General features: G+C 58.2%; 1 protein-coding gene across 1 annotated transcript in view; it reads left to right on the top strand.

Moving 5' to 3' along the window:
• Positions 1 to 8,824: 8,824 nt before the first annotated feature.
• Positions 8,825 to 23,211, top strand: part of TIMP2 (TIMP metallopeptidase inhibitor 2) — a 51,712-nt gene continuing 37,325 nt past the window's right edge. The window contains exon 1 of the mRNA XM_012661346.1: positions 8,825 to 9,193. Within this exon, the coding sequence (XP_012516800.1) occupies positions 9,064 to 9,193 (130 nt within the window). The 5' untranslated portion in view covers positions 8,825 to 9,063. The remainder of the gene's footprint in view (positions 9,194 to 23,211) is intronic.

The raw sequence follows: 23,211 nt of genomic DNA, 5'->3' as shown, positions 1-23,211 counted from the left end.
GGCAGAGACAACCTTTCCGATCCCGGCCAGCCTCACTGGTCGGTGGTGGCTCGGGGGGACGCCAATAAGGGTGCTCCTGGGGTGTGCCTGCCTACCGGTGGGGAAAGGGCAGGGGGTCTGGAGTCTGAGGGGTTTGCGTGTGAACCCTGGGTTCCTGGCCATGCCGCCTGCTTTGTTGCTTGGCCCCTTCGTAGCCAGTTTCACAAGGACTTGGCAAGTGCTGGGCTCTGTCCTGTGAGCTCCTCCGACAGGAACCAGCAAGGCCCCATCCTGCAAATACGGAAGGAGAGACTGACGGGGTTAAACGGGCACGCACAGGTCACACCCCTGGTGACAGGAGATAAACCCTCGTTTATCTGATCCTCAAGCCCACGTTGCTACATCAAATTGTCCTTCCTCCATTGCCTGACACGGTGAGGACGGGAAGTCGTATGTAGTAGGCATTCCACAACCAACAGGCAGCAAGAATATTCCAGATGTTTCCCCTCACGCACCCAGGGAACTTCCAGGCTCCTGAGAAATCACAGGCCTTCAGTGTACCCAAGAGTCCCTCAAGAGTCCGACAGAGGGATTGGGAAGGAGAAGTGCAGCGTACTGCCTGGCTGCCCTGCCCGGGTAGTCTGTTTAGGCCTGAAGACATCCCCAGGGTGTGTCTGCGCGGTGGGTGAGAAGGTGCGTGTTTCGAGAGCGTGAGGATTCCGAGAGGGGAATGTTGGGAAGCTGGTTTTGCCCTGAGAGGAGAGAAAAGTCTAACGCTAAGATAAACCCTCGCAGAGTGAAGTTAACGTGCTTCTCCACCCACAAGAAGAGAAGGTACGCCTTCGTTAAAAACCAGAAAATTTCCTTCCCGTATCTGCATATGAACGATTGTGTCTGGGCTTTGCTTCAGCAGTCCACTGGGGCGGATGTTGATGAAACGAGATTGGACGAGTTGATAATTTTCGAAACTGGGCATCGGTACGTGGGTGAGCCTTGCGCTGTCCTCTCTCCTTATAAACATGTTTGAAATTTCTCATAAGGAGTTTTTTTTAAGTAGCAGTTAGGAACATGGCCAGACGGGAGGAGCGATCCCACCACGGCTGCCAAGGCGCAGAGTCCGTGAGCGTGACAAGGACGAGCCCGGAGCTGTCCCACCGCCCCGCTGACCACTCTGCCCCCACCCCTCTCCCTGTTGACATCGGGGACCATCCAAGAACCCTCAGCTCTGAGTAATAAATGTGCCCTTGACGGGAACATGTGTTTCCAATCATCCTGCTCAGCAGTGAGTCACCACCAACAGCTGCTGCCTCCGTCCCCGCCGCTCACCTTCAGCCGCGCCACGCTGACAGCCCAGGCCCTGCCCCCTCCGGGCCCTGAGCTCGGCCAGCCTGGCCCCCCAGGAGCCTCAGGTGGCCTGCCACCTGTGGGCCTTCGAGCACTCGCCCTTCCATCTGGAACAGAGCCTGCCCCTCTATCCGGACCACTCTCACTCAAGCTCGGGGTCCCACTGGAGGTGTCATTTATCCCATTTATCTGGACCCCCCCGACCTTGCTGGTGCCCACCCATTGCCCTTGGTACCAAAGTCATCGCACCCCCATACTCTGCAATTGCCCCTTTGTCTGTTTTTCCTACTAAAGGATGGTTCGTGCTGTAGGGGGAAGGGGCCACTTTTTTCCTTCCATATCCCCAGCTCCTGCCCAGCTCTGACCCATGGCTGGTGCCCAATAAATACCTGTGGAATGAATGAATGAATGAATGAAAGGAATGAACGAAGGGACAATCTGTAACCTCACGAAGTGCACAGTCAAGAGGGTGGACAGACATGAAAATAAGGGACCCATGAGATATCAGAAAGAAAGAAGGTGACAAGCTGGAGAAAGGCAGTGCCTGTCTCGGCCCCTGTCAGGGCGGCTCCGTCTCCACGCAGCCCAGCTGGCGCCTCCCTGGGACCAAATAAACCATGCGGCACCTTGGCTTGGCCAGAGCGCGGTGAGGAGGGGCGTGAGGCCACATCCAGGCCCAGTGGGGAAGGAGTGCGGAGTCCAGAGCAGCTGGTGTCGCGGGGGAGGGGTGACTGTGGCTACCCGTCGGCAGCAAGGCCCCCTCCTCCCCCGAGGGGCAGAACTACAGCCCTACAGGACAGGGAGCAGTGATGGGAACCCAGAGCATCCTTCACCCCTGCAGGGAGCCCAGCCCAGCTCAGGTGCTAGGGGATGTCACCTGCCCAGGCCTCCGTGGCAACACAGCGCTGTGGTCAGGTGACAGTTTGGGAGCCAGGGAAAGGAGGGACCCCTGAGTGGTGACTAGCCGTTGGCCTGGTTCCTGGGCCAGAGAACACCAGGACGGAGCCAGGTGACCAGTCGTGCAGGAAGCAGAGGGGCGTGGTGACGTGGGTGGGACTGTTCACAGGATCCCACTCCCACCCAGGGGTGGGGAGGTGCAACGAGCTCCGGATTCAGCATGTGAGCCACTGCCTGGGCTTTGGGGCTGCCCCTCACGCCTTTGGGGCTGGGCTGCTCTCTCATGGCTGAGAGGAGGGGTGGCATGCCCAAGAGTCAACGAGCCAGTCGAAAGCTCCAGAAACCAGCCAGAGACGGCAGGGGGACCCAACGCATCGCCGTCCAAGGAGCCCGGCCCCCCTCACCCTCCCTCCTCCTGGCTCCATCGCTTCTGCTCTTGTGGGAGCCAGAGACACCCAAACCTGCTCGTTCTGCTGCCTGGCACCCCACTCGAGGCCGAATGGGGGCCCTGAGAACGCCACCCTACACTCCCACCCCACAGTCCCCTGGAGTGCAGGGACTTGGACCCCTTCCTCGTTCCCTGCAGCTGGCTCCAGAGGGAGGGAGGCTGGTCTTGAATCTGAAGGTAGCAAGAGTACAGTGTGCTGCTGCCGGCAGAAATGACGTCACCGAGAACCTGAAGCATCCCCAGGGGAGAGAGGACGACAGAGGGGAGGCGGGAAGAGGGGAAGGCAAGGCAGAGTGTAGAAAGAAAAACAGGATGGGGAGAGGGAAGGGGAGAGAGAGAGGAAATGCTTGGGCACAGACCTAATCATAGCCTTGAATGAGATTTACTGCTGCACTCAGCAGGGACTGCAGCCAGCCCTGCCAAGCCAGCTTCCCTTCTGTTTGGAGAGGTGATGACATCATGGCCATGGGCCGTCACTCCCCAACACCAGAGGAAGAGGAGGAAGGTGGCAGGCGGGAAACCTGAGCCTCCCCAGGCCAGGTTTCCAGGCAGGGGAACCTGAAACCAGGAAAAGTCGGCCTACACAAGGCTTGCTGCGCTGGGCAGTGTCTCGCCGGGATGCAGGTTCTCGTCTCTGCTGCCTGGCCCTGGTCCCCAGCCTGCCCATGAAAGGAAGCACATGACCACACGCCCAGGGCCAAGAGGAAACGGGCGGGCACGAGGAAGCGCGGAGCGGCAGGCCTGAACGGGATCCGCCAGCTCTCAGATTCCGCCTTGTTCCTCGCAGGAGGGCGTCCGCCGAGGACCCAGGAGAGCCCAGTGCCGCGGGCAGGCGCGGGAGGCAGCCAGGCAGGGAACGGAGAGGTGGGGAAGGCAGGCCGGCTCAGGGGTGCAGATTCTGCGGAGTCCTTGGCGGCAAGAGCCTTGCTCCCTGAGACCCCCTCACTCCTGCAAGGAGGGCGGAGGGCCCTGCCCAGACCCGCCCTGCGGGATGGGAGACCTTCCGGGTCAAAGAGGAGGCGAAACCCTGCCACCGGGCGGAGAGGTGCTGCCATATCAGGGTCCGTGTGCTACAAGGTCCCCAAGGCTTCCCAGCCCAGGGGTGAAACCTGGGCTGTACCAGGGCCACCTCCCTGGAGGAGGGTTTATGTGCTTTCAGTCTGGGACGGCTGCTCAAGTAGTTCAGAGGTGGCAGTCTCCTAGAGCCAATGACGTCACGGGCTTCCTGCCCGCCCCAGGACAGCCTCTCTGCCACTCTCTCCTCCGCTCTTTCTGGAGTCACTGGAGACTAGATCACAGCGACAGGGGCTTGGGACTGCCGCAGGGGGCTGCAGGGGCTGGCATCCAGGCGGCTTTGTTGAGCGGGGTGCCCTGGCTTTGCCCCGAGGGGTGCCTGCCTGGGAAGGGGAGGCAGGTATCAGGAGATGGGGTCAGGGGAGGCCAGGTTCCCACCTCGTTAAAGATGCCCTGTGGGATGGCAATGGACTCGGCAAAGGAAAACCTGAAGGGAGGTGAGAACCAAGGCAGCTAGATGACGGCAGGGTCATTTGAAAGTGAACCCCGGCAGCTATGGCTGAGAAGGCTCCGATGGTGTTATACAGGAAGTACGGGGAAAATACCTGTATTTCTGCCCCCGGGGCTGTCCATTTCAGGATCGAACCCTCACCTGACCACTGCTTTCCCGCACACGGAGCAGGGTGGATAGATCGTTCACCCAAGCCCCCACCAGCCAGCCGCACCCCACTAACATTTCGAGGAACTCCTTTGTGTACATCTGTCTAGATCCACCCAAATATTTCATTTCACATAAATGAAATAGCATGCATGCTGTTTTATCATGGACACTTTTCAAAAAGAATCTTCCTGTGTTCCCTGCCTCCCTCTGTCCCCTGACACCCACGTCACAGCACGGTGTGTGATTGCCACTGTCCTCCAGGTTACAGACATGTGCACAGTCGATGGCTCTGCAAGATGGAACCCTGGCATTCCTGCGTCTCTGCATCTTGCTTTGCTCAGGACCAAAATTTTCATCAGTTTCTTTAAGTTTGTTGTTCTCAACCGGGGCGATTTCGCAACATCCGGAGACATTCTTCGTTGTCACGCCTGTGTGTAGGGGGTGCTACTGGCATCCGGTGGGTCGTGGCCAGGGACACACTGCCCAACATCCTACAGTGCCCAGGACAGCCCGGCCTCGAAGAGTGGTCTGGCCCAGTGTTAACCATGCCAGGGCGGAGAAGCCCGGCCCAGAGCGAAGAGGATGAATGACGAAATTCATGTCAAAACGCCCTTTAGAGCACCCACCACTGACCCGGAAGCTGCTTCAGTAAACTGCATCCTGTGTCACACGCCGGGCCCTGGCCACGCTTGACACCTTCTTGTCATCTCCAGGATGGCCCAAGGTAAACAGCCCTGCAAAGGGAGGCTGGGGACAGACACTTGGGCTGGATGGCACCACTCACCCCTCGTGGCCAAGAGTCTGATGCCCAGCTGGGTGGGGAAGGCCCTCACGGTGCCAGTGGGCTGCCCCCTCCCCTCAGAGCTGCATGTCTCACGGCTGCAGAAACCCTCCAGACAGCCAGACACACAGACACATGCCCCAGCGTCCCCCACAGCTACCAGCTCCCGGCTCCCCCCAGACCTGCCAAGACGCTGCCCCCGCTGCCAGAGCTCTGACCCGCCGGCTCCGGGTCCGGCTTCCTAGGCGTGTGGGGCCAGTGTTGATGCCTGTCCCCCACGAGACCATCTGGCTCCCCAGCAACCTGCCGGAAAGAGTGTGGGGGCTTCAGCTCCGCTCAAGCTGTCTCCAGGGAGAGAACGCTGCCTGCTCAGGGGAGGTGGCTCTCGTCCAGACAGGGAGGGCCAGTCTGTGAGAAGAGGAGCGCATCCTCCGGGGGGACACGCAGTGCACAGCCAGGCTCTGCCTACCTGAGCCGGGCAGGCGGAGGAGGCGCTGGCTCTCCCCCGGCCCTGGACAGTGTTTACCCGTCCGGCCCAGGACGGGCTCGCTGGGTGTGTCTGGGTGTGGGCGGGCGGTCTGACGGCCCTGCAGCACTCCCTGGGAAGTCTCTTTCAGGGGGTGGGGGCGCAAGAGGAGTGTTCCCGGTGGGAAGTGGGGCCCCAGGAGTGTGGGCTGAAGGTCCTGGAAGCCCCGCCCCCCACACCTCTGGTGTAGCCTGGCAGGTGCTGCTCCCTCCTGTCTGTCCCCAGAATCCAGAGACGCTGCCCTGGAGCAGGTACGAGCCGCCGGGGTCCAGCAGGCTGGGGCCCCCCTGTTACACCCCCACCGATGTCAAGACAAGAGGAAGAGGAGGCTTGTTAGGAGTGAAGGCGGCGGAGGGAGATGCCAGCCCAGGGTCTGCCTTCCTCGTTCCCACCCCTGCCCTGGGCCTGGGGCATCCTGACCCCGCCCCTCCCCATGGGGTGCAGCAGCCCTTTCCTCGTGTCCCTCCCGCATCGTTCAGGCGTCCCGGCCACGGCCACGGAGCAGAAAGCACAGGAGTGGCCTGTGCCGCCAGCAGCCAGGCTCGAACCTGCTCCCTGTCTCCCATAGTCCTGCCCGAGGCCTCGGCTGCCTTGTTTTTGAGACACGATGATCCTGACCGCGAGGGAAGGGAGAGGCTGGTCAGGGGGCAGAAGCTGGCCTGGGCAGCAGGAAGGCAGCCGGGAGGTGCGCTGGGGCTCTGGCTGGGAGGGAGGCCTGGTTTCAGGGACGGCTTTCCCTTGCCCTGCAGTGCGCGTGGGGCGGTCATCCGGCCCTTCGGACCTCAGATGCCTCCGGGTAACCGCCACCTCCGCACCTGCAGCGGCGGCCAGTCCCAGCACTCCTCTAGAAAGGGGCTTTTCATCACCTTTCGTGGCTGGGGAGGTCGGGGAGGCCAGAAAGCCGCGAGCGGCATCCCAGGGTCACCACTTCCCTTTCCCTTGGCCCCTGCCCCCCCGGAGAGCCCCACCTGGTCAGAGATGTATCTGATTTTGCCCTTTCTACTGCGAACCCTCCAAAGGCTCCGGACCTCACTCACAGGAATGTGCGTCCTCCTGCGGCCTCCGCCGGGTCTCCAGCCTCGATCCCCTTTCCTCACCCCTGGCCTCCACTGAGTCCCGCACGTTCCAGCCTCAGGGCCTCGGGTCCTCGAACCTGCTGCCCCAGGGGCTTCTCTCTGTTCTGTAGACTCTGGAAACTTCTGGTGTGGACACATGTTTAGAGGAGACGACGGTAGAGGGAGTAGAAAAATGGGGTGCTCTCTGGTGGGCGAGGTGGGGTCCACAGAAGGTTTTTCAAAACTTTTCCTGGGAGAGACTCCAGCCTGCTCGTGTGCTGGTGGGGTAGACACAGGGGCGGACAGCCCGTGACGCAGGTGAGAGTCTGTCGGCTGGGGGCCCAGTGTCTCCAGGCGAGTGGCCCCCCCAAGCTGGAGCCCAGGGGCCCCCTCCCCACGCAGCCCACACTGGCTCTGCTCCTTCTGTGTGGACAACGGGCCTGCTCTGAGGCATCTGTCACCCTAATATTTGATCACTTACATGCAGACCTTGCCCAAAAGACTGAGAGCCCCTAAGTTACCCGCTTCTCTCATCCACTGACCGATCGATTCTGGACCCTGTAAAGTTCAACAGCATTTTCTTCCATTTGCAATAAAAAAGAAAGAAAGAAAAAACTGAAAGGCCACAGGCAGCTGACACATAATAATTTTCTGAATCAACCGTACTTTAAAAAGTTAGCCTCAAGCGTCATTTCGTGAATGACATAACTCTAGTTTACACAAACAAAGCTGAAAAGGTGACTTTGGATTTGTCAGGGCGCTAAAAATAACCACTCTGCCTATCTAACTTTTCTCCAAGTTGTCTGTTTCAGAGCATACATAAACAGAAAGAAACCGTTTTTCCATTCTTTCAGTGTTTTTCCAAAGCTTCGTACCTCAAGTTGGCACCACACAGTTTAGTGGTAGTTCTTTTTTTTTAAAGACAGAGTCTCGTTCTGTTGCCCAGGCTGGAGTGCATGGCCCAATCATAGCTCACTACAGCCTTGAATTCCTGGGCTCATGCCATCCTCCTGCTTCAGCCCCCAGAGTAGCTGGGACTACAGGTGCCATCACACCTGGCTAGTTTTCCTATTTTTATGCTTTTTTTGTACACAGGGGGTAGGGGTGTTGCTCTTGCTCAGGTTGATCTGTGACTCCTGGCCTCAAGCGATCCTCCTGCCTCGGCCAGTAAGTCTTTTATTGTGTTGTTTTCCTCGGCTTATGTCTCCTTAGCTGGAGTGCCCACGTGCCGAGGGCAGGAGTGGGTGACAGCGCCCGCTGAGCCCAGTGAGACACAGGTGGGGCGCGCAGGGCGCACGTGGGGAACAGGCGGGTTCACTGACGCATAGGAAGCCCCGCGGTCACCAATTTACCAGCCTCACATGTCCACACTTTTATGGTCCTTCCTGGAACACAAACCTGTTTTGGGACAAGTCCTTCGGCTACGCACTGGACGGCCCAGGGAGGGCCTGTGAGAGGACCTGGCCGGTGCGTAGGGTCCCACTGGCTCCTGGGCCCACCCTGTCTCTCGTTGGCTGGTCAAAAATATGGCCCGTCTACATAAAATCCTGTTTTGTGCACAGTAACCACGCCTCCCTCTCCTCCCCGCCCAACAAACCGGCCAAGCGCACTTAAAATCCTAAGGCCTCCCTTAGAAAAAGAGTCCTCAGTGAGTTTCCCGAGGCCACCAGCCCACAGGGGTCATGGGGGGTGGGGCAGGGAGTGGCCCCCGCTCCAAAGGGCACATCCCTTTGCTCAACCCGAGACTAGCCTCTAACGGACCCGGGGTGGCCGCGGAGCACGCGTGCGCCCCTCCAGAGCCACGCTGGGGGCGCAGGGCTAGGCGGCGCGTCCCCGCGCGGAGCCAGGGCCCGCGGAGGCCAGGTGCGCGGCGCTCGTCCGGGCCCAGCGCCGCTGGGGGGTCCGGGCCGGGCCCGGAGCAACAAAAGCCGGGCCGGGCAGGGCGGCGAGGCGCGGGCGGCGCGGGCGGGGGGCGGCCGGGAGCGCCCGGGGCCCGCATTGGCCGGCAGCCACCGGGGGCGGAGCCGAGGCGCCTCCGAGCGCAATAAAAGGGCGGCGCGGCCCGCGCCCGCAGCCAACGCGTCCCCGGAGGCACCGCGGAGTGGAGACGGTTGCGGCGCGCTCGCCGCCCCCACCCTTCTTCCTCCGTCCGGTGGCCGCGCCCCCGCCGCTCCCTCGCCGCCCCCGAGACAAAGAGCCCGGAAAGTTCGCGCGGCGAGTGGGCCAGGTGAGGAGGGCGCGCCGCGGAGGCCCGCCGAGCCCCCGGCCCGGCGCCCGGGGCCGAGCGCGAAGCCCGCGCCCGCCTGTCCGCAGCCGCACGCAGCCGGCGCCGCCCGACCGCCAAGCCCCCAGCCCGCCATGGGCGCCGCGGCCCGCAGCCTGCGGCTGGCGCTCGGCCTCCTGCTGCTGGGGACGCTGCTTCGCCCGGCCGACGCCTGCAGCTGCTCCCCGGTGCACCCGCAACAGGCGTTTTGCAATGCAGATGTAGGTAAGGAGCGGCGCCCCGCGCCCGTGGGCCACCTCCCCCGCCGCCCGGAGACCCAGCCCTCGCCGGCGCCCTCCCGCTCCGGCCCCTTCCCGAATCCTGCAAGTGACGCCCCAATCCTACTTTCTTTTTCCCCTCCCTTCTCTCCCCTGCTTTCCCTCTCTTTGCTGAGATGCTTCGCAACCTCAAAATTCCACCGAAATTCCGCTGCAGCTCCAGCCCCAGAAAAGGGAGCCAGGGAACGGCTTGGGTTTTGGCAGGCGACGCGCCCTGGGATGCCAGCCCTGGGGGCGGGGAGCGTGGGGGACACAGTGTGGGGTGGAGGTGAGCTGGAGGGCTGGGGACCCTGGGAAGAAACTTTCACAGGTGAGGTTGGAGTTGGGCTTTTCTTGGCTTAGGGCCGGGTGGGGAAGGGCGTCTCTCTTGGGGCTTCTCCCAAAAGCCCCATCTGGGGGCTCACGGATGGAGCCAGGGCAGCCCGGAAGCCCCCCGACCCAGGGCAGGTTCCACGGGCTGCAGTCGGCTGCGAGAATGGCGGTGGAGTCCTGTGGCCTAGCTCCCTGCTTGGGGCCCTGTCCAAAAGGCCCTACAAATGGCTGGGCAGGGACCAGGACCCCTGAGGGTTTGCTGTCTGTGGCTGTTTTTTCAGGACATAGGCAAAAACTGGAGACTTTCCAGGCGGGCCCGCGTGGCTGCTTTACCCTCTGGATGCCTTGCCCCCAAAGATGGGCACTGGCGAGGGGGGAGGGAGGAGGGGCCAGTTGTTTGTTCTGATCCGCGGAGGCGGCAGCGACGGAAGGAGCCAGCTGGCCCAGAGGTTTCCACCCAGGGCTGACACCTGCAGGCCTCCTCAGCCCCGGCGCTGGCAGGCGGTTTTTCCTGGGCCAAATTCAGATACACCGCAGCTGGGCCCGGACAGCCCCTCTGCCTTCCCTTTCATTTGTTTCTGACGGCCTCTGGGTACCCTGTGCCGGGCCAGAGGCTGCGAGGCTGGCATCCCTCACCTGCCCAGAGAGAAGCCAGGGTTTCCCTGTTCCTCCTGTTGTCCACAGTGCCCTCGGGTGCCACCTCCCAGGACTTCGTGCCCCACCCAGGGAGCTCTTTCAGCTGCCAGCTGCCCAGCTTGGGGTTTTCAGCTGCCCCCATCTGTGGAGATCACGTGGCTCAGGCCACCTGGGCTGAGGGTGTGGTACCTGCTTGCAGAGCGGTTTCCACAGAACCCGATTTGGGGGAAATGAGGCCTTTTCTCCAGTTTGGTTGTAGTGCTCACAAGCTCTGGGGGCAAAGGAGAGGCTCCTTCAGTGAGGAAGCCAGGATAGGTCTTTGTTGGGGGTGTCCCCCAAGAATCCACCCTGTGTAGCCTCCTCGGACGACCGGAGAGCTGTGGGGGCAGAATCGAGCCAAGCCCAGAAGGACACTGAGGCTCAGAGGACTCTGGTTCACAGGAGCCGAGCAGGAAGGAGCTGGGCCTTGGGAGCACCCCGGCGCTCAGCGGCCTGGGGAGCACGTCTAGGCAGCCGCTTCTGTTCCTGCCGTGGGTTTGGATCGGGAGCGACAGGGTCCGAGCAGCGGTGGCGTGCGGCACCAGGCTCTTCTTGCTTTGCGCGGTGCTCCCCTCTGCCTGGATTACGGCATCGGTGTCCAAATCATTGCATCAAAATCATTCTGTAGCTAAAACTTTTAACCCCATCCCAGCTCAGAGGCCCAATCAATGCCAGAGCAGCACTGCAAAGCCCAGAGCATTAGTTTCCTGCAGCTGCTGTAACAAATCCCCCCAAACCAAGCGGCTTAAAACAATAGGATTGATTCCTTCGTAGTTGGGGAGTCCAGAAATCTGAAATCCAGGTGTCAGCAGGTTGGTTCCCTCCCGAGGTCCCAAAGAAGAACCTCTGTCCAGGTTCTGCGGGCTCCAGTCAGTCCTGGTGTCCTTGGCTTGTTGGAGCCTCTCTCCAGTCTGTGCCTCTGTCTTCACGGAGGCTTCTCTGCTGTGTGTCCAAGCTTCCCTCTTGTGAGGACACCAGTCCCTGGATTTGAGGCCCACCCTAATCCAGGATGACCTCATCTTAACTTGATTACATCAGCAAAGAGTTCTGGCTGGACATGAACTCGAGGGGAAACTACACCCCCCAGTGTACCCACACTGCCCTCTCATTCCCAGTCACCTTTTCTGTTCTCGGCCAACCCGGGACGAGCAGCAGAGGACATCCCAGGGTGGGCCTCTGGAATAAACCCCACGGTGACGGCAGTGGCCCGCCTCTTCTCCAATGTTCTATTCTCTTTTAAGTGATGCATGTTTGTGACTTACGCAGCAATGCTTCCCCGTTCTGGCTCAGAGCAGAGTTGCCTTGGAGGGCTCTTAAAGATTGCACAGACCCAGGTCCCTTTGCAGATACAGAGGGTCCCTTTGCAGATACAGAGGGTCCCTTTGCAGATACAGCAGAGACCTCAGCTTTGGTAATTTTAAAAGCCCCACAGGTGATTTTGTGGAACCATGGCTGTGGCCCAGGGGTCTTGGAAAAGGGTATACGTTGGGGGTTAATAAAGGCTGACTTTTTATGTGGCATGCTGGCTCCTCTTGCTCTTGCTGTGTGCAAGCTTGTTAAATGGCTTGGTGTCTACAAGAGGCGATTGGCTTAGGGAACAGTCAGATTTCTGTCCGCCTGTGTAAGGGTTCCTGGGAGGTATCTCCCTGGTAGCTCTTGCAGCTGTAGGATTAGAACTGTGGTTGGCAAAGAGAATTCATTATGAGATTGTGATGTTTAAGATGAAGCGATGGTGAGATGATCTGGTTTCTTCCTGGAAGGCCCCGGATCCCTGTCCTTTCTGTGAAGATCGGGACGAACGGGAAGCATTTTGTGTCTCGGTTACGGCGCCGTTCGCGTGCTGCTGGCCTGATTCCCCCCACCTAATGGAGTCCTTCGCCGTCTACCGCGAGGCTGCGCAGCTCCAGTGATCTGGCTGGAAACCAGCCGTGGGCTCGCCATTCAGGCAGTGCCATGCCTGGAGCCCGGAGTTACGAGCCAGCTGAGCTGCTTGGCAGACACAGGCTGCTCGGGCCGATTTCTAGAATCGAGGGCAAATCCGGAGAATAAAACCTCCTCTCTGGCCTGGGTGGCGATGCCCAAAGCCACGTTACTCTAGAAGACCTCTGCGATGCCATCTCTCCCAGGATGTTCCCACTCTAGAAATTGCTTTCTGCAAACCCTCTGAGGGCTTCCAGCACCAGCTAGAGAGGGGCCCACAGCCAAGGCCCACGTGCTGGTCCCAGGGCGAGCAGGCCAAGGGTGGCCTGCTTCCCACAGGGTACGGTGAGGGGGCCAGACAGGTAGTAGGGGCCACCTCAGAAAACATGCAGCACACACTCAAAAACGCCTCTGTCTCCGGGACACATGTGCTGGGGGAAGCGAGGCAGCGTCAGATTCCTGCGAGTTGAGTCAGGCCTCCAGGGCAAGGGGCCAGTGCTGCTCTTTGAAGGAGCTGTTGGCAACTCCTGGGCAGTGCGTGATTGATCCGTGTTGCCTGTTTGTACAGCCTGACTTTTGTATCAAGCTCGTCTGTGTTTCAACAAGCAATTATGGGGTGGCCGACTCTGCCCCAGGGGGTGTAAAGGGAGAAGACCTGTTTCCCTGCCCTGGGAAGGTGAAACTGCACATGAGAAAGTGGGGTGAAAACTGTGTGGTCGGGGTGCGTGGGCTGCCTGCAGACCCTCCCTGACGGCCAGGGCGTGGCGTGGAGTAAGTCAGACTCCGCGTGGTTTGGCAAATAATCGCTGTCGGATAGACTTCCAGATCAGATAAGCAAAATTCAGAAGTGGCCACGTGACGATGTGAAATGCGTTTGCAGGATTTGGGGATGGAGGCCTGAATGGCAGGTGGAGGGGAGGATCGTGGGGAAAGTGGGTCTCAGTTTTGGACGCTGTCCCTGGAAGGACCTGTCAGGGATGTGTCTGGAACCTGAGTTGGTGGCAGCTCCCAAGGTTGGGAGCCCGGAATAGGGGAGAGGTAAGTGTGAGGCCTGCAGGTGTGGCAGGTGCTGGAAGGAACACCTCCAACAACAGGTGGCCTCCGTGTCTGTGATCCGAGGACAGCACCAGCTGGGGCCTGCTCAGGCCTCTGGAATTTGCACCCTTCTGGTGGTGCAGAGCAGGTGACACAGTTCTGCCTGTGGTCCACGTGCTGCAAGTGGGCTTGGGTGCCTGGAGCCCTCCTCCCTGCTGTCTCGGCTGGCTGCCAGGTAGATCCCGCTGGTGTAGCTCCAAGCTCCAGATCCCCTGGTGACATTTGAGCGTGTGGAGGATGGGACGTGGAGGACTCCCAGGCTTACGGGGAGGCGCAGGCAGCCATCCTAGTCCCGAGGCAGAACCACCAATGCGGTGATCAGGGGGCCACCGGTGGGAGTGAGCCTTTTGGGTTCCAAAACAACTAAGAGATGTGCTCTGAGGATCTCAGGCAGCTGGGAGGGTGGAAAAAATAGCAGGAGAAAGAAAAAGCATGAGAGGAGATGAAAAGCAGGGAGCACAGACAGGCAAATGTGGTAGAGGGGGGAGGGGGTGACTCCGGTGCTGCCCTGATGCCCCCCTGCCCGTGCATGCCCTCCCACAAACCAGGGACCCAGCCGTCCCGTGGCCAGGATGGTCTATCCCAAGAGGAAAAAGGAGAGTTAAATCAAGGTTAGGGGCCAGGCACAGTGGCTCACACCTGCAATGCCAGCACTCTGGGAGGCCGAGGCAGGAGGATCGCTTGAGGTCAGGAGTTCAAGACCAGCCTCAGCAAGAGTGAGACCCCGTCTTTACAAAAAAGTAGGAAAATTAGCCAGACATGGTGGTGCACACCTGTAGTCCTGGCTACTCTGGAGGCTGAGGCGGGAGGATCACTTGAGCTCAGGAGTTTGAGGTTGCAGTGAGCTATGATAGCATCACTGCACTCTAGTTTGGGTGACAGAGCAAGACCCTGTCTCCAAAAAGAAAGAAAGAAATCAGGATGAGGGAGCGTGAGGAGCCCCAAACTGGAGGACGGAGCTGGGGAAATATGCATCAATTAGTGGTGGCAGGGTGAGGACGTGCACAGGGGTTCTGAGTTCTGGGTGCAGAGGAGGCCTCAGCGGAGGGCTGGGGGGCAGGGAGATCCAACGGGGAGATTGGGACCAAATGTTGCTGCCAGGCTTGTCACATGAAGTCTGCGTTCCATCCCGAGGGCCTGAGGCAAGCCGTTGCACACGTTCAGGCTGTGGAGTGACAGACAGCATGGGTTGCCCGGGGAGGCTGGTAAAAGGCAGGGGGTGGGTGCTGGGATTTTCAAGACTGTCCAGGTGATTCCGATGCCGCCAACGTTTGCACAGAATGGTTGTCTCCAAAGCGGGCACCCAAGACAATTTTGGTGCCAGGAAAACGTCATGAATGGTTAGTATATGGATTGAGAGTTGTACTTATTTGTAATTTTTAATGAGTATCTGATACCGAGAGTGCTTGGCCACGTTTTCGTTTTCATTGCTTGTGGGTCTGAACAGGAACATGGAGACGGTGGGCACCCCAGAGTGTCGGGGTGAGGGGTGAGCAGCAGGCGAGGTGCCCTGAGGGTGCTGGGAGGAGGGGCAGCTGGAGGAAAGGGGGTGTAGGAAGGCTTCTGGGTTGAGGGGTGGTCACAAGCATCAGGGGCCCCGCTGTTGCGTGAACGTGCGGCACAGAGGGACGGGCACAGAGACCCCGCCCCGTGGAGCCCACCTTATAGCTGACAAAGCCGAGCTGCTCCCGGGTCAGCCAGGCCCGATTACGATCTCAGCTAAGGCTTCAGGCATCCCAGCCAGGCAGGTCGAGGGAGTGTTTGCTCTAGAAAAGCAAGTAGAGGCGTCTTTATAAACGAGGGGCCTTCACCCAGGGTTATGGGCACCTGCCCAGAGATCGGCCTGGAGGGCACAAGCCCCAAAACTGTTAACAGTAAAGTCACGTGTGTGAGCGTGTTCATGCACTTTCTTGTGAGTGTGGAGTAGCCACGGCTGCCACTAGATTCTCGAAGGGACATGTGACCCCCCGAAGGTTGGTCACTGCCATTTTAAAGGGAGGCTTTTGTGGGTGTTGAGTCTTCTATTTTCTGGACGTTGCCCAGTCTCGGGGCTGGAGCAATGTTGAGCAATCTTCTTTTGTCCCTTGGAGACCTTCCCTGTCCCCCGCAGCCCGAGTCTGCTTAGATGCATCACATGACAAGGGGCAGAGACAGCTCCATGACCAACGCGGTCTCAGGGATGGCTGCCAAAGATCTGGAAGGTTCTGAGGGTCATCGTCTACCGCCAGGTCTTGGGGAAGGAGCCCTTGGCCGGTGCCCTTCATCTAAAACCATGATCCCAGCTGGGCAGCACCCGCGGGCGGCGAGAACGCTGAACCGCGACGGTAGCGAGGGCCTGGAGTCTCTGTGTCTCAGATGCCTGCTTTCTGCGGGATTTATGCGTCTCGGGTTTTGTTTTGTTTTGCAGTCGAGCAGTTGCTCTTTGGGTGCCTACCGTACACAAAGTACTGCGGCAGGTGTTTCAAGGAATTAAAGCACGGAGTCGGCCCAGTGCCTGTCTTCGGGAAAAGGGGGCAGGCGTGCTCAGCCAGTGTCACCTTGCAGGTCGCAGCTCTTGCTGGACCTCTTGGCAGGCCAGGACGGGCCCGGCCCCGTGGGAACACTGAGTGAGGCGAGGCCTCTGGGATGGGCCCTGAGGGGTGGATCTGATTGGAGGCGAGATAAGCCCTGGGGGTGGCATGTGGGGCTGGAGTGGGGCGTGGACAAGGGGAAAGGGTCAAGGGTCACTGGAACAGAAGTGTGGCCAGCCTGGAGGCACAGCAGTGGGACCCAGGGGAGGTTTCTGTGGCTCCCGAGAGCTGTACCAGGGAAGATGCTGGGCGGCAGGCGGGTGGGTTGGGGAGGGACACTGAGGCAGGGGAGGACCGTTGAGCGGCTGGTCCTCATCAGGTGAGCAGAGCCAGCGCCTGCCAGCACCTGCGCTGGGGGGAGGCGGAAGGCAGGCCTGCGGCTGAGGGGTTCCGGGGCTCGCGGGTGCCCACAGCAGGCGATGCCTCTGGGATGTGAGCCCAGAGCCCGGGAGCCCGGGTCACCCCACCTGTCAGGTGGTCAGGCCAGGTTGAGGTCTCTGGGTCCTGCTGGAATACGGTGACAATAGGCTCTGGGGAAGAAGGGATCTAGCAGGCGGTGGCGAATGTGTGCCAGAGCCCGAGAGCGCAGGAACGGGAACGCGGAGGGGGAAGGAAGCGGCTGCGGCGCGAAGGGGAACTGACATTTATAGCCCCGCAGCCCGGCCGGTGGTCAGAGGCCGGGCCCGCGACACCCAGCGCAGTGACCTTGGACAAGTGGGCTCCGCCTCAGCTTCCCCGTCGCTGGAGAGGAGGTGACCGTTGGCCTGGCTCCCAGGCGAGAGGCGGCGGGAAACGCCAAGGCACGGGCCGGGCCCACCGGCAGCTCTCGAGTGAGGGAGAAGCCAGGCTCTCTCTGTGCCAGATCCTGGCTCCGCTTGTCCTTGTGTTTGCGGTTGTCATACAGACAGGCGTGGACGAGAGACCCCAAGCCTGTTCCTGCACCTCCAGAGGGAGGCCAGGAAGCAGCTGGGGAGCCGGGAGGTGAACCAGGACAGTTCTGTGAAGGGGAGGTGATGGTGGCGTTGACGGCAGCGGCGGCAACGATAGGAGCTTGGAAGTGTAATTTCGCACTTTACTGTGTTAACTCATTTCCTTCGCGCCTATTGTCCCCATTTCACAGATGACCAAACTGAGGCACAGGCCGACAAGTAACTGCTCAGGGTCACATGGCTAGGAAACAGCAGAGCAAGAAGATAGGGTTTTTAAAATGAGATGGCGTTAACAAAACGGTGCTGATTTAGACCCACTTTTGCTTGGAGAGGGTCCCCCGAGTGGGGCCGGCCGCTCTGTGGGTGATGGATGGAGCCAACAAGGAGGGAGAAAAGCCTTGTTCTCCCTCCTCGGGGAGGTTTGCCTACCCGTTGGAGAAAAGCTAAATAAATTAAGGTCTATCCTTGTAGGAAAATAATAAGCGGTCATTTTAAATGATATTATAGAATCGTTTGTGAGCTGTGAAATTGTTCAGAGTGTATTGCTTCTTTTTTTTTTTTTTGAGACAGAGTCTTGCTCTGCTGCCCGGGCTAGAGTGCCGTGGCATCAGCCTAGCTCACAGCAACCTCAGACTCCTAGGCTCAAGCCATCTCCTGCCTCAGCCTCCCAAGTAGCTGGGACTACAGGCACAACGCCACAGCCAGCTAATTTTTCTATTGCAGTAGAGATGGGGTCTCCACTCTTGTTCAGCTGGTCTCGAACTCTTGGTCTCAAGCAATCCTCCTGCCTCGGCCTCCCAAAGTGCTGGGATTACAGGTGTGAGCCACCATGTCTGGCCTCAAGCCACCCTTTAAAGTGTACAATTCAGTGATTTTGAGTACATGAACGAAATTGTGCAGTGCGGGTTCATCTGACATTGCCACAGACAGACTTAGGCCATACGTCTTTTGCCAGGAGAGCTGCAGAAGCCAGGCTGTCCCCCGCTGTGCCCGTGTATTCATCAGGAGACACACCACGGCAGTTTGTCCTGGGACCGTCTTGGTATAACTAGCTCCCACAGAAAGCAGTCGGCTTTCTGAAACTTTGCTGGCCTTTTTCAGGGGTTGACAAACTACCCCCACTGCTGGGCTGATCGCCTGATGTTATAAATAAAGTTTTATTGGAACACAGCACGGCCACTGGTAATGCCAAGTCCACCCTGCTCTCGTGCTACGGCAGCAGAGTTGAAGGGGTGTGACAGAGATTGTGTGGCCCTCGAAGCCTACGTTGTTTATCTCTAGCCCTTTGCAGAGAAACGTTTCTGACCCCTGGCCTAGGTCACTGAGGGCCGACGGCGCAGGTGTGGGTTCCCTGGTTTAGACGTGGTTGGCTCATCTGTCACCTGGTTGCCTGTTCCCCACTGTCCAGCAGCAAGCGGGATGACTTGAGAAGAAATGACACCAGGGCTTTGGAGCCAAGTGTGGGGTGTCATTCTCCAGGGTGGCCCTGAAGGTGCAATGACATCACCCACCTTCTCTGTACTCTTGAGCCCACGCGTGACCAGGAGAGGGAGAGACAGGCTTTAAGGCAAAAGCCTGGCTTTCCGTGGTGACGTGTTCTGTGGGTAGCGAGCTCACATTAGGACGGCTTCAGGGACAGAATCTGGCTTGGGTTGAGACTTCATTTGACCCTTTCTGGATGCAGTCAGGAGAGACTGGCTGGGCTTTCCTGGCAACCCGATCAGGGTGGGGGCCACCTTCCACAGACGTGCGAAGCAGACTGCCGCCGGGCCAGGCTTTGCTGAGACCCCGCTGGTCACAAGGGCGGCCCTGGTGAAATCATGCCTTAACGGCTGACTCTTAGCCAAGGTCACAGTGAGGAAATGGACGTTTTAGAAAAAATGACAATGCAAAAGGTACTGGGAGAAAAGGCCTGGCCTTTGAGCCAGGTGTGACTAGTTCTGAGTCCCAGCTCTGTGCCTTTCTGAACCTCAGTTTCCTCTTCTGTAAAAGCAGGATTAAACTTCTCAACTGGGTTTGCCATAGTTGAGTTAATTTTTGATGAGTGAGGCAAGTATACAAAAGCATTGAAGGGGCTCAGTAGATGCTAGTCCTCTCCCACCCTGGCTCCTTCTAGAACGTCAAGAGCCTGCATGATGCCTCCGAGAAACCTGCAGCCTTTGTCCCAGGAGCCGTTTACATAGAAAGGCGTGTGCGTCGCGTGGGACGGGAAAATCAACCTCCCCTTCCCATTCGACGTGGCAAACTCGAAGTGTTCTCTGTTTCCCGGTGACAGGCTTCAGCCCAGCCTGGCTTCTCTCTGTCCCCAAGCTCAGCTCTGTGGCCCTGTCTCCCTTGGCCCGGACGGAGAGCTCGGCTTGCTGGGGTGGACTATGAGAAAGGCCCAGCCCAGGCGAGGAGCGGAGAACAGGGAACTCACGCACGGCCTGCGGGAATGCAAACTAGCGCAGCCACTGTGGAGAACGGCATGGAAGTTCCTCAAAAACCTAAAAATAGGGCTGCCATATGATCCAGCAGCCCCACTACTGGGCGTTCATCCAGAGGAAAGGAAATCAGGGTATCAGAGAGGCATCCGCACCCCACGTTCACGGCAGCCCTGTTCACGGTCGCCAAGATCCGGAACGCGCGCAAGTCCGCCGGCAGATGAATGGGTAAAGGAGGCGTCGTACGCACGCGCGGTGGAATACTATTCAGCCCTAAAACAGAATGAGCCCTGCCGTTTGCAGCATGAATGGAACTGGGGACGTGTGTTAAATGACACGAGCCAGGCACAGAAAGTTAAACACCACATGTTCTCACTCATTCGCAGAAGCTAAAAAAAGTTGAGCTCGTAGAAGTGGAAAGTAGAACGGAGGATACTGGAGCCTGGGAAGGGTAGCGGGTGGAGAGTGAAGGATCTGTTAAAGGATACAAAATTGCAGCCAGACGGAGGAGTGAGTTCTGGCGCCCGCATCTCTGTGGGATGGCTGCAGTGAGCAGTAATCCGCGGCCTCAGGTAGCCGGGAGGAGAGTGAATGTTCCCAGCAGGAAGAAAGCAACGTTTGAGATGGTGGACGTGCTAACTACCCTGACCTGATCCCTGTGCACTGTATCGAAGCATCACTCTCGCCCATAAATGTTACGATTATGTATCAATTAAAAATAAGAGGCCGGGCGCGGTGGCTCACGCCTGTAATCCTAGCTCTCTGGGAGGCTGAGGCGGGCCGATTGTTTGAGCTCAGGAGTTTGAAACCAGCCTGAGCAAGAGTGAGACCCCGTCTCTACTAAAAATAGAAAGAAATTAATTGGACAACTAAAAATATATAGAAAAAATTAGCCGGGCATGGTGGCGCATGTCTGTAGTCCCAGCTACTCGGGAGGCTAAGGCAGGAGGATTGCTTGAACCCAGGAGTTTGAGGTTGCTGTGAGCTAGGCTGATGCCACGGCACTCTAGCCGGGGCAACACAGTGAGACTCTGTCTCAAAAAAAAAAAAAAAAAAAGAAAGGCCTGTCCTGGAAGGATGCAGCTGGAAAAAAATATAAAAAAGGAAAGGCCCAGCCCAGATAACATGAGCAGGGGGTGGGGGTGGGGGTGCGCTTCTTGAACGATCACACGGGATCCCGGCACTAAGTAGACACGTCACCGTGGACGGTCTGCTCTGCCTCTCTGTGCCACCTGCCCTGCTGGCTCCAGCTGGTCGAGAATCTGCTGTGCTGGGTTGCGTTACCCTGCCGAGGCCACCGGTCCCCTGACGTGGAGGGCGTGGGAAACGAGAGGATTGGGAGGAAAACCGGGAGCGCCACCAAGGCAGGGTGACTCGTGACGATAATGTCACGCGGCATGTATAGAACATTTGCACAAACCTGACGAAATCTGGATCCTAAGACACGGGGGACCCTCCTCAGCACCGGGGCTCTCTAACACGAGGAAGATCACGCCGTCCGTTTGGCCACCGTCACATGGTTGCTGGGTGTCCAGTGGCAGCCGTAGCCAGGCCTCTGACACCAGGTGATGGGGTCCAGGCTGCTTCCACGATGCAGCACTTGAGACACCGGGGGAAGGGACTGGGGCGGGGGGTCGTTCCTAAGCTTCCGGCGCAGAGTGGACTGTTAAGTCCAGGAGTGTGTTGACGCCGTGGCAGGAGAGCTTCGGGGCACACGGGCTCCCTGCCTTTCGGGCAAAGCCTTAGATGGATGTGCCCCCACACAGCTCTCCCGGGCTCCCCGCCCAGCGCCTTCTCCTCTGGGGGTTCTCCTGGCGCTTAACCTTCGATCCTCAGATGCCCCGAGAGCCAAGGACCAGCCTGGCCCTGCCCGGGCGGAAACCACGCCTGTCCGGAGGAGCGGGGTAGAGTAGGCCCAGGACGCGCAGCTGTGGCGGGTTCAGCCCCTCTGCGCAGTTGGCTCTGGGCAGGGAACGAAGGACTCTGGGGTGGTTGGTCTTCGCCTGTGAGCCCCCGTTCTGGAAAGCAGGACACAACCACCAGGCAAATAGATAAAAATATCAGTCGTCAAGGGCTTTTCCGTGCCGAAGGACCTTCGCCTCTTCCCTTACGCACGAGAGCTCCGCGGGGAAGGCGAGGCAGGCCTTCGGTCCTGTCGGTTTGGAAGGGGGGCGGTCGAGGACCTGCCAAGGTCACCGGCAGAGTGGCGGTGCCAGGAACCCGAGCAGAATGATCCTGGCTCGAGTCTCTGGAAACGGGATTAGATTTCACAGCTTCAGTCTTTCCACGGCCCCGTTCTCTGGGCCAGGAGGCCTGCTGTCCTTGGAAAGGCGCGGCCGCAGGTCTATTTTGTCTTAACGTGAGCGGTTTACGGGCTCGGAAGGGCATTTTGGCAGTGACAGGCTTTAAAAATAAGTCTTCTCTTTGATAAGGCGACTCTGTATCTAGGAATTCTTCTGAGGGAAATAATTCTGGACGTATGTGAGCGTCTAGTCACCGGGACTCACGTGTCAGTGTCGCCTATCTCGGGGAGACGTTAGCCACACCTCCACACGCAGCAGCGGGGGCGTGGTTGATAAATCACAGCAGGGGGTGTTCTCCAGGCACCAAACGGTATAGGATTTTTTTTAATTGAAACGTAGAGAATCTGATATACAAGGGGAAATCAGACTTTGTTTCGCAAGTCTATTTTCTAATTCTTCTATGATGAACTTGGATTATACAGGCGTACCGTGTCTTACTGTGCTTCTCAGATGTCGCGGCTTTTACAAACTGAAGGTCACGGCAGCCGCGCATCAGGGAAGTCTGTCTGCACCATTTTCCCAGCCCATGCGTTCACGTCACGTCTGTGTCGCGTTTTGGTAATCCTTGAAATATTTCAGCCTTTTTCCTTGTTGTTATGTCTGTTACGGTGATCCGTGATCAGTGGTGTTGGATGTTACCATTGTGATTGTTTTGGGGAACCAGGAACCGCGCCCGTGTGAGACAGCAAATTTAAGAGGTTAATGTTGTGTGTGTTTCCACCGTTCCACCGATGGCCATCCCGCCCCCACGCGCCACCCCGTCTCTCCCCTCTCCTCGGCCTCCTTATTTCCTGAGATGAAACAGTATTGAAATTAGGCCAACGAATAACCCTACAGTGGCCTCTAAGTGTTCACGTGAAACAGAGTCACATTTCTCTCACTTGAAATCAAAAGCTAGAAGCGATTCAGCTTAGTGAGGAAGGAGTGTTGAAAGCTGAGATGGGTCAAAAGCCAGGGCTCTTGGGCCAAACAGTGAGCCAAGTGGTGAATGCAAAGGGAAAGTTCTTGAAGGAAGTTAAAAGTGCTACTCCAGCAACACAGGAACGACACAGCAAAACAGCCTTCTTGCTGAGGCAGGGAAAGTTTCAGTCATCTGAATAAAAGATCAAAGCAGCCACAACAGCCCCTGAAGACAAAGCCTAATTCACAGCAAGGCCCTCGCTCTTCTTCAGTCCCGGAAGGCAGAGAGAGGTGAGGAAGCTGCAGAAGAAAAGTTGGAAGCTGGCAGAAGTTGGTTTAGGAGGTCTGAGGAAAGAAGCCGCCTCCATAACATAGAAGTTCAAGGTGAGGCAGCAAGCGCTGATGTAGGAGCTGGGCAGGTTGTCCGGAAGATCTAGCTGAGACCATTGATGAGGTGGCTACACTACCCAACAGGTTTTCATTGTAGACAGAACAGCTTTCTACTGGAAGAAGACGCCATCTAGGACTTGCACAGCCAGAGAGGAAAAGTCAATGCCTGGCTTCAAAGGACAGGCTGACTCTCTTTTTAGGGGTTAATGCAGATGGTGACTTTAAGTTGAAGCCAGTGCTCATTTACCATTCTGAAAATCCTAGATTTCTTAAGAATTATGCTACATCCACTCTGCCTGTGCTCTGTAAATGGAACAACAAAACTTGGGTGACAGATAACCTATTGACAGCATGGTTTACTGAATATTTTAAGCTCACTGTTGAGACCTACTGCTCAGATAAAAAGATTCCTTTCCAAACATTACTGCTCACTGACAATGCACCTGGT

The sequence above is a fragment of the Propithecus coquereli genome, unplaced genomic scaffold (genome assembly GCF_000956105.1).
Source record: "Propithecus coquereli isolate 6110/MARCELLA unplaced genomic scaffold, Pcoq_1.0 Scaffold706, whole genome shotgun sequence".
NCBI classification, from domain to species: Eukaryota; Metazoa; Chordata; class Mammalia; order Primates; family Indriidae; genus Propithecus; species Propithecus coquereli.
This window is presented reverse-complemented; position numbering and strand designations above follow the sequence as displayed.